The sequence below is a fragment of the Salmo salar genome, chromosome ssa17, assembly GCF_905237065.1.
Source record: "Salmo salar chromosome ssa17, Ssal_v3.1, whole genome shotgun sequence".
Lineage (NCBI taxonomy): Eukaryota > Metazoa > Chordata > Actinopteri > Salmoniformes > Salmonidae > Salmo > Salmo salar.
The window spans coordinates 85213080-85224030 of record NC_059458.1 but is presented as its reverse complement, the minus strand read 5'-3'; the positions used below and the strand labels follow the sequence as shown (position 1 = coordinate 85224030).

General features: G+C 39.3%; 1 protein-coding gene across 2 annotated transcripts; it reads left to right on the top strand.

The window, feature by feature from the left end:
• The first annotated feature begins 3837 nt into the window (after positions 1-3837).
• On the top strand, positions 3838-10215 carry LOC106597683 (tetraspanin-8). 2 transcript variants are annotated; one of them, XM_045700292.1, is made up of 9 exons: positions 3838-4039; positions 4861-4926; positions 5119-5232; positions 5532-5606; positions 6439-6534; positions 7232-7330; positions 7710-7820; positions 8682-8765; positions 9609-10215. In XM_045700292.1, exons 1-9 carry the CDS (start codon positions 3980-3982, stop codon positions 9735-9737), a joined length of 834 nt encoding a protein of 277 aa, XP_045556248.1. In that variant the 5' UTR covers positions 3838-3979; the 3' UTR covers positions 9738-10215. The 2 variants fall into 2 exon arrangements, with proteins under 2 accessions (XP_045556248.1, XP_045556249.1); XM_045700293.1 differs by lacking the exon at positions 5532-5606.
• Positions 10216-10951: the final 736 nt, after the last annotated feature.

Here is a 10951-nt window from a genome sequence, read left to right as displayed (position 1 = left end):
CATATGCTTGAGTCTGTTCCATTACTATCATATGCTTGAGTCTGTTCCATTACTATCATATGCTTGAGTCTGTTCCGTTACTATCATATGCTTGAGTCTGTTCCGTTACTATCATATGCTTGAGTCTGTTCCGTTACTATCATATGCTTGAGTCTGTTCCATTACTATCATATGCTTGAGTCTGTTCCATTACTATCATATGCTTGAGTCTGTTCCGTTACTATCTTCCTCTGTACAAAATGTGCTCCAGATGTTTTGCGGGGGTTGCATTGACATTGACATTGTTTAACAATTGGCCCTTCTCTGGATTCCTAGGGTCCCAGTGGGGCTGCGTCTCAAATAGCATTCTATTCCCTATATAGTGCACTACTTTTGACAAGGGCCCAAAGAGCACTAGGGAATAGGGTGCCATTTTCGACGTAGTGTGGTGAGGTCATAGTTGTCCAGAAATGGCTAGTTATGTGATTTAATGTTCACTCACGCCTACTTGTGTAACAGTAAAGCTTCCATCCCTCTCCTCGCCCCAACCGGGCTCAAACCAGGGACCCTCTGCACACATCGACAACAGCCACCCTCGAAGCATCGTTACCCATCGCTCCACAAAAGCCGCGGCCCTTGCAGAGCAAGGGGAACAACTCTCTCTCGCTCTCTTTAATGGGGTGTTATTGGCATGGGAAACATATGTTTACATTGCCAAAGCAAGTGAAATAAACAATTAACAAAAGTGAGAAGAAACAAAAAACAACATCAACAACAAACTATTAGAAATAAACAGTAAACAACACAAAGGTTTCATAAAGATACAGACATTTCAAGAGTTATATTATCAGATATGTCCAGTGTTTTAACAATGAGCAAATAGTTGTAGTGCGAATAGTGGGTGAAGATAAATAAACATCAATATTTACAATGTTGTTTGTGCTCCACTGGTTGCCCTTTTCTCAGGGCAACTGGCCACAAATCTTGCTGCTGTGGTTGCACATCTCTCTCTAACTTCCGGAAGAGCCCATTTAAAGAAAATATAAGTCAAGTTCATGGGCGTTGCGTTCATGCGGGCTAGTCCCTCCCATGACACAAAACCCCATTCAGCAGCATGTCAACACACTCATGTTGAGAAGAAGAAGAAACAGTTATTAAAGGAATCGGACAATCTATTTTCTGGACTTAAAGATTCTGGGCTTCAGCTAGACCAACTCTGAAGTGAACTGCTTATCCAAACTGTTGATTAAACCTGTATAAATGTGTAAACCTATATTTTCCATAGTCTAAAACAACCACAGCACCCCCCTTGTCTGCAGGTTTAATAACCAAAGATAAATCTTTCATTAATTCAATAAGTGCCTGTTCTTCTGTTCTAGTGAGATTTTTCTGAATGTGGTTTGTTTGTCTCGTATACACTGACATGGCTTCTTGTTCGACTAACCTACAATAGGTATTAATCGAGGAGTTGTTAACTATGGGACAGAATTTGCTTTTGGGCTTAAAGTGGGTACCAGTTCGTTGATGTGTTTCTTGGCCCGAAACAGTGTTTTGTGAAAACACATGCTTAAGTTTAATCTTGCGAAAGAATTTAAACAGATCTACTTTCGTATCAAATGGTTTATCTGTACATGTAGGTACAAAAGAGAGGCCCTTAGATAAGACTGAGACTTGAGCGTAAGTAAGGTCTTTTTTGGAGAGGTTAATTACCGCGTCCCTGGTTATTAAACCTGCAGACAAGGGGGGCGCTGTGGTTGTTTTAGACTATGGAAAATATAAAGAAGAAATTCAGAGACAACTCAGTAATGAACGTTTCTATAGAAAACTGAGTGTTGATCCCACACAGGTGTTCCAAAGGGATATATGCTCTAATCTGGAGCAAGCCCTATTAAACCACCTTATCTCAAAACCTGAATATGAATATATTTGCTGTAAATGTGCCATACGTCCTTGCCTGTACATTTTACCGAAATTACACAAACCTAAAACACAACAAGGCAATTATCCATAGGCTCAATGCTAGAGCCATTGTCGAACTTTGTAGACGCTTTTATTAAAACTCATGTGCAAGCATTGCCATCTCATGTAAAAGACTCTATAGACTTCATAAACAAGATCTCACCAATAACGGGTTTAAAAGAAGACTTTATTCTGGTCACATTAGATGTGGAGAGTCTATATACCAGCATTCCCCATGTGGAGGGGCTGGCAGCACTAGCTCACTATTTGGGAGACAGAGATACTAATGAATATCCACCAACAAACTTTATTCTAGAGCTGGCAGAATATGTGTTGAAGTATAACTATTTCACGTTTGATAATGAATACTACCTCCAAACGAATGGAATATCGATGGGCTCCACATTCGCTCCGAGCTATGCTAACCTTTATGTGGGTCTTTTTGAGGAACGTTTTGTTAATAATAAAAACGAAAACCCATTTTTGAATAAAATCCTGAAGTGGTATCGATATATTGACGACATTTTTTGCATATGGGAAGGAACTGAACAAGAGCTGTCAGGTTTTATGGCACTACTCAATGACATTGACCCCAATCTCAAATTCACTATTGAAAGTGACACTCAACGTGTTTATTACCTCGATATGTGGATTGAGAAATCAAATGGAACCCTGTTTACAACTCTGTATCGAAAAGAAACAGACAGAAATACTCTATTACAGGGGGACAGCTTCCATCCTGAGCCATTAAAAAGAGGACTTCCTAGAAGCCAGTTTTTCAGACTGGGCCGTATATGCCACTCCACAGAGGTTTATCTAGAAAAAGCAGCGGATATGCGCATTAGGTTTCTAAGTTTTTCACAATGTGTGGATGAAGCTCTTCATTTGGCATTGGGAAAAACACGAGATGAATTGTTACAAAAAAGACCGCTAAAGCAAAAGAACACTCCGTAATGTTCACAACCACATATACTTTGAACTCGCGAAAAGTGGGAGGTGTGGTCAAGAAACACTGGCATGTTTTATCATCGGACCCAGCTTTGCCGGCAGAATTTAAAAAATCCACCACTTATTGTGTATAGAAGAGGTCGCAATTTACACGATAAATTGGTTCATGCCAACTGCCAGCCACGAAAGAAAATCTGCCAGGCTCTTTTACGCCCTCTACCAAATGGTAGCTATAAATGCAGAGGATGCGCACAGTGCAACAATATGATGAAGTGTGAATATTTCTGCCACCCACACACAGGAAAACGGTTTCAAATAAATGATATCATTACGTGCTCCACCACCCATGTTATTTACATTAATAAATGTCCATGTGGGCTGTGCTATGTCGGTAAAACCTCCCGCTCTCTCAAACAGAGAATTAGTGAACATAAAAGTTAAATCAGGAGAAACGACAGGGATTATCCAGTCGCAGTACATTTTAATGACCTAAAACATGACATTTCTACCTTTAGATTTTGTGGCATAGAGAAAGTTAAGATGTCAGACAGGGGAGGTGATATTAATAATACTCTGAGCAAAAGAGAATGTTTTGGGATTTTCACCCTCCAGACATTATTTCCTAAAGGTCTTAATGATGAAATGCCTATATATGTTATGTTGTGAATTTGAACATGAATTATGTGTCTATTTAAGATTACTCTGATGTTTTTCGTATGATGTACACAATGATTAATGAAAACTTGCTGTGTCCTCATTGTGGTTTTATGGATGTATTCAATGCGTCTTATTTATACACGTTTGTAGTGTTTGTGAAATGCATATTGTTATGTTTGGTAGCACTTATTTATTTTTCCTTTGCCTCCAACCCCTTTCCATGTGTGGAACGGATGTGGGTGGGGCTAGGTCTATATAGAGGTGCTGTTTTCAGAAAATTCACAAAAGCTTATTAAATATCAGTGACACTATCAAGAGCAGTGTGCGGTTTCCTTTTTCCTTCATCCTGTTTCAACTGTTGCCATGCACCTGCAATAAGATTGCTCAGATGTGCGAGTGCCTTTTGAATTTTGTTTTATCATAACCAAATATTAAAATGGAAATAATTAATATCTGCGTAAAACGGGCGTTCATTTTCGTCTGTGTCTTGATCGGGGTAAGTTATCGTCCAGTCTATTGGCCTGTTAATATTCGAGTTGATTTTTTATAGGAACAACGTTTTTTAATGTGAGCAGATTTTTTGTAATTATAGCCGGTTATTTTTGTAACTTCTGCGCACGGAGGGGTGTTCAAGCAGTGAGCGTTGCAGTTCACACGCAACTGAATAAAGAGCGGTGCCACTTTCATCAACAATAATGAGCCGATTGATCTATAGTGCAGTATTGAAAGAAACACGACAATAGAAATGTTGTATTTAATGTTGCAATTAGGCTACTGGGCTTTAATCTAACCTTTCACTGGAACACGTTTTAGCTCTGGTTTGTGGCTGTGTTCAGTTTATTTATTTATGTCGGTCTTTTAGTTCCCCTATTTGTTTATTTGCTCAGTATAATCCTCTAGCGCTGCTACATTCTTTAAAATTATGAGTTATGTTTATTCTCATCTTCAAATAGGCCTACTGACCTTAGTTATCACGTTTTATCAGAATATTAGGTTACTCAATAACTGATATTAGATTTTTATAACCAACTGACTAAGTAAATATCTCAGCTATTCATTTCTTAATAATGTATAATTTCTTAGTCTATTTATAAATGAGCTATAATATATGTAAATACAATTTACTGTCTGCTTACAAACCATTTGTAGATGGTGTTGGTCAAATGCATTATTGAAGTTATGAAGAAATAGATCCCTCAACTCTCCTCTGAAACAAATTACTGTATCAACCTTTACTGTGCAATATCAGTAGAATTCTCAGTATAATACCCTGTACATTGTAATGATTGATTGTATCATGTGTTGTATTCTCTTCAGATCATCAGCACCCTCTTGCTGGCCATCACATTATTTGGACATGGGTACTTCCACAAATCAGAAGAAGTAATTGTTATTTTTATAGCCCCTATTACATTTACTAATTATATCATACACATTTCGTTATAATAATGATGTGTCCATCTAGCCTGGTCCCAGATCTGAGACCAGGCTAGACTTCAGCAGTATCATTGTAATATTATGATTATAAACCCAGAATTGTCATATCATTAATCTGGCTTGTCTTCCTATTCACAGATAGAGATTCTGCCAGGGATAGCAATTCTTTATGTCCTAGAAGCAGCAACCCTGGTCCTGTCAATCTTTGGGGTTTATGGCGCTCGCAAGGAGAAGAAATGGGCTGTGGTTCTGGTAAGCTTGCCAAGACCTGTCCCAAAGTGTTAGCCTGATCCCAGATCTGTTTGTTTGTCTTGGATAGTTATCATAGGAGTTGGCTATACAGCACAAACAGATCTGGGATCTGGCTACTGACGAATCCTCTCCTGCAAACTGTTCCTTTCTGATAAGTAATGGCATGCCATACAATTCAACTGAAAACAATCAACGCTTTTCCCATGACCTGTTTCCAACATGTTTTCCAGAAAGTGTGATAAGGTTTGAATTAACCTTTAGTATTGATTTTGCTTTACAACCCCTATATGTGTATGTAGTTTTCAGTAGGTATGTCACTGGCCAGCCTATACCTGTTTGTGGAGTGCGTGAAAATATATCAATTCAAACACGAGGTACAGTAGTCATATATATATATATATATATATATATAACACACACACACACACACACACACACACACACACACACACACACACACACACACACACACACACACACACACACACACACACACACACACACACACACACACACAGGTAACTGCCAAAATAAAGGAAACACCAACATAAAGTGTCTTAATAGGGTGTTGGGCCACAGCGAGCCAGAACAGATTTAATGCACCTTGTCATAGATCCTACAAGTGTCTGGAACTCTATTGGAGGGATGCGAGACCATTCTTTCACGATAAATTCCATCATTTGGGGTTCTGTTGATGGTGGTAGAAAACGCTGTTTCAGGAGCTGCTTCAGAATCTCACATAGGTGTTCAATTAGGTTGAGATCTGGTGACTCATCAAACCATTCAGTGACCACTCGTGCCCTTTGGATGGTGGCATATCATCCTATGGGGGCATAGCCATGGTAGCCAAAATCATTTTCATACTGTGCATGACACTAAGCATTATGGGATATTAATTGCTTACTTAACTCAGGAACCACACCGTGTGGAAGCACCTACTTTCAATATACTCCATGTCCCTCATTTACTCAAGGGTTTCCATTATTTTGTCAGTTACCTGTTTATATCTTCATTTTCTAATTCAACCTTGAGACAATGTTTGTTTGCTGTTCTGGTGGAAAGATATTTGAGAAGTTATTGTATGATGGTGCAATACATCTGATTCTTGATAATTCAATGTACTGTATCTGTCCATTTCAAATTCAGAACTGATTCTAGGTTTCAGCTGTGAATATAACACTCAATGTTAACTTGATTCATTTCAAGATGGAGGAGTTAATCAGAGAGGAACATCTAGCTATGATGCCTCTAAGTGGAGCGAATCAAACAGATTTAAAAGGGCTATACAACATACAGACTAAGGTAAGTCACCTTTATTTAATGCTTCTTATGGTCACTGCTTGTGCCAATTCACAGCCCCAGAGTGCCAATTCAATGTATGTGTCACGGCCGTCATCGGTTAAGGAGGACCAAAATGCCGCAGGTATGTGTAAACTCATCTTCTTTATTATATGGAAAGAAGGAAAACCCAAAATAAACACGTATACAAAAGAAACACATCGCCAATAAACAGTCCTGTAAGGCTTGATGCTATACACGGAACAATCTCCCACAATTAAACAGACAAACACACCCAACTAATATAGGACTTCCAATCAAAGGCAACACCACACAGCTGCCTTCAATTGGAAGTCCACCCCAATTAACCAAACATAGACATACAACTAACTAGATCAACATAGAAATACGTAAACAAGAAGCAGTGCCCAAAAACCCCGGAATACTTAAATCAAATGCCCTTTTTAGAAAAACACCACCCCTAACCACATAAAACAAATACCCTCTGCCACGTCCTGACCAAACTACAATACCAATTAACCCTTATACTGGCCAGGACGTGACAGTATGTGTGTCTTTAGGGCCGGTTTTCCATATTATGTAAATCTAGGCCTGGACTAAAAGCACTTTCATTGGAGATTTCTCCAGGTTCTTCCAGGACTAGGCCTTAACTATACCTGGTAAATCATGTTTTTATAATGTCTGTTTCCTTCACTTTCAGTTCAAATGCTGTGGGCTCGTACAAGGCTACCAAGACTGGGGCACAGACATCCCCCTCTCCTGTCTCTGTTCTGATGAGGACTCAACAAACTTTAAATGTGTGAGTCTGCTGCGTTAAATAAGTTAACTTGTTGCTGGTGTTATGTGTATGCTGAGGAGGATGGGTTTCAATGTGTCAGTCTGTGTTAAAAATGTTATCACTCAAATATGAAAGTGTAAATCTCTCGTCTTTCGATAAGAGCAATAAAAAAATTGTATTTAAAAAGTATTTTTAAAACAAAATACAAAACAGATGAGGACAGTGATAAGACAACCATACATAAACTGAGGAAGATGTACATGACAAAACTGTAAAAGCAACAAAAACGATAGAACACATTTGGACCAGACAATTATCATGGATGACATGATGCAGCCTAATAAGAAATCATGCAGCTAAAGTAAAGCACTGTTTTAAACCATGTCACATTCTATTTCAGGTTGCTCCTGGTAACAATACAAGATTTGTTATTCACTATCCCAACAGTGATATGTCTGAGGATGATGACCACAAGGGACTAATGGATGAACACATGCTGGTATATAAAGAGGTAAAAACATGTCATTCCACTACACCGGGGATGGGCAACTGGCAGCCATTTTGAAGTCCCTTGGATCAATTAGGCCATGTCAGCTAATATTTTTAGATTGCTAAATTTGTTTACCGGCCACCTATCGAAACTTGTTATCATGGCTGAATTACCACCCATGGGGTCCCCATTGATGTTGTGTGTCAGTCTCACTCATGTCATATTAAAAACTGCATACATTTCTCACCACCCTATGGCAAAATGTGTAGAATTGCAGCAAACTTGCTTTAAAATGGCAACATTTTCTCTTCACCCAATGTCAAAATGTGTAGAATTGCACAAAATGAACTCTAAAATAAAAATAAATATCTCTCTGCTGTCAAGAAGTAAAAAGTTGATTTTAAATTTTGCGCCAAAGGTTTTGCAGTACTCATTGATACAATTGTAACGAACGTCGTTGGAAGAATGGTCAGATCAAGGCGCAGCGTGGTTTGGGTTCATCATCTTTTTTTAAGGTGAACCAGCAACAAAACAGAAACCAACGAAACGTACAGCCTTGTAGGGCTAAAAAGCAACAATACAGAATCAAGATCCCACAAACAACAGGTGGGAAAAGGCTGCCTAAATATGATCCCCAATCAGAGACAACGATAGACAGTTGCCTCTGATTGGGAACCACACTCAGGCCAACATAGAAATACAAAAAACTAGAGTAACCACCCTAGTCACACCCTGACCTAACAAAAATAGAGAATAAAAAGGCTCTCTAAGGTCAGGGCGTGACAACAATAAACTGATATTTGTTCAAGTTCTGATATAATACAGAGCTGTATACTCTTGTTTTTCACACAAAATGACAAACTCTTAATTGTTCCTTTTCAGCCATGTCTTCCCATCTTATTCTCTTTGGTGGGCTATGGAATCAGCCTGATGATAGGAACATTAGTAGCACTTCAAGCATTATGGGTATGTATTTCATATCTATGTCTGTACTATTTAACCTTTCCAGGGTTGGGGTCCATTCAGTTTTTTCAATTCAATCAATTGAAATTCAATTCCCAAATTGAAAATTGTCCATAGTTTTTCATGTGTATTTTTCAATTCAGGAAGTGAATTTCAATTGACTACCTAAATTGAAAGCTTTAGTAGTATTTGTTTCTGTCACGTCCTGACCATAGTAAGATGTTATTTTCTATGGTAGAGTTGTTCAGGGCGTGACAGGGGGTGTTTTGTGTTTTTCTATGTTTTCTATATCTATGTTTAGTTCTAGTTTTCTATTTCTATGTTGTTGTTTTTGGGATGATCTCCAATTAGAGGCAGCTGGTCCTCGTTGTCTCTAATTGGAGATCATGTTTAAGTAGTTTTTTTTCCACCTTTGTTTGTGGGTAGTTATTTTCTGTTTAGTTAGTCTGTGTACCTGACAGAACTGTTGGCTGTTTGTTATTTTGTCTTTAGTATTCTGAGTTAAAATAAATCTTCAGTATGAGCACTCAACACGCTGCGCCTTGGTCCCCTCTCTACGACAGCCGTTACAGTTTCTTATAATTATTACACACAGGCCGTACTTGGCAGCTAAAAGCTGAATTGCAGTACACAGTACATACAAGTAAACAACAACAATTAAAACATCTGAAAGTCAGGATGCTAACTGAAGGATGGATGAATTGACCCCAGCGCTGTACCATAGTGATTTTTACCGTACCTCTCGAGTGTAGGCCTATTTGATTTAACCATTATCTATCACACTCAGCACCTAGTCACCTGCTCCATTCATCCTGACTGAGCCGTTACTGTGTGTCTGGTCCTCAGGATATTGGAGTTGCCCTGGCCATCACAATACTCTGCCAGATGAGAAGAACGGTTAATGTGCCACCTGTGATCTTCACCTCTCAACCACCTCAGTACAGAGAGCTGTGTGACACAGCAGAGAGTGTCTGAAATGAAATGGTCCTCTTATGAAGGATACTCAATGCACTAGTCTGAGTGCCAGTCTGTTTGTGCCATCATGACAACTCCTGTCACTCATTTGTGTCAAGCCAAACATGACAATGAGTGACAAAGAGTTGACTTGGCAATGACAGACTGGCACGATGGCCTTTATTTAACTAGGCAAGTCAGTTACGAACAACTTCTTATTTACAATGACGGCCTACCGGGGAACAGTGGGTTAACTGCCTTGTTCAGGGGCAGAACGACAGTTGGCATTGGCCAGACCACAAACAGATCTGGGATCAGGTTAGCAATGCACTCATATTTTGTACATACTCATAACACACTTGAAAGGACAACTAGGGACATTATTAGACATCTCTGCTGTGTTGTCCAAAGTGTTACTGTTCAACTGTTCAACCATTTAACCATTGTAGTGCCTCAGTGTTGGTTACAGTGTCTTGAATAAAGGGACAAGCATCTTTTATCATTATGGTCCTTCTTTATTCAACAACCATTTCTTCCAATGACTTTTGTCCTCTCCCCATTCTTATTTCAATTTCTGCCTTTGTCTTTTCCTCCTGCTCTCTCCTCTCCCCATCCTTATTTCATTTTCTGCTTTTGTCTTTTCCTCCTGCTCTCTCCTCTCCCCATCCTTATTTCATTTTCTGCCTTTGTCTTTTCCACCTGCTCTCTCCTCTCATCCTCCTCTCTCTTCCTCTCTTCTCTCCTCCTCCTCTTTCTTCCTCTTTTCCACCTGCTCTCTCCTCTCATCCTCCTCTCTCTTCCTCTCTTCTCTCCTCCTCCTCTCTCTTCCTCTTTTCAGCCTACTTGGTTCTATCAGACCCTCCACCATTAAAACCTCGCCACTATTCCACTACTTGGCTTTATCAGACCCTACACCCATTAAAACCTCACCACTATTCCACTACTTGGCTTTATCAGACCCTACACCCATTAAAACCTCATCACTATTCCACTACTTGGCTTTATCAGACCCTACACCCATTAAAACCTCACCACTATTCCATTACTTGGCTTTATCAGACCCTACACCCATTAAAACCTCACCACTATTCCACCACTTGGCTTTATCAGACCCTACACCCATTAAAACCTCACCACTATTCCACTACTTGGCTTTATCAGACCCTACACCCATTAAAACCTCACCACTATTCCACTACTTGGCTTTATCAGATCCTACGTCCATTAAAACCTCA

Bases quoted from the DNA above. Each gene is read 5' to 3' on its own strand.
- LOC106597683 (XM_045700292.1), top strand. From the start codon at position 3,980: ATGGAAATAATTAATATCTGCGTAAAACGGGCGTTCATTTTCGTCTGT. The intron at 4,040-4,860 runs GTAAGTTATCGT...TATTCTCTTCAG, and splicing joins TCGTCTGTGTCTTGATCGGG to ATCATCAGCACCCTCTTGCT. The intron at 7,821-8,681 runs GTAAAAACATGT...GTTCCTTTTCAG, and splicing joins ACATGCTGGTATATAAAGAG to CCATGTCTTCCCATCTTATT.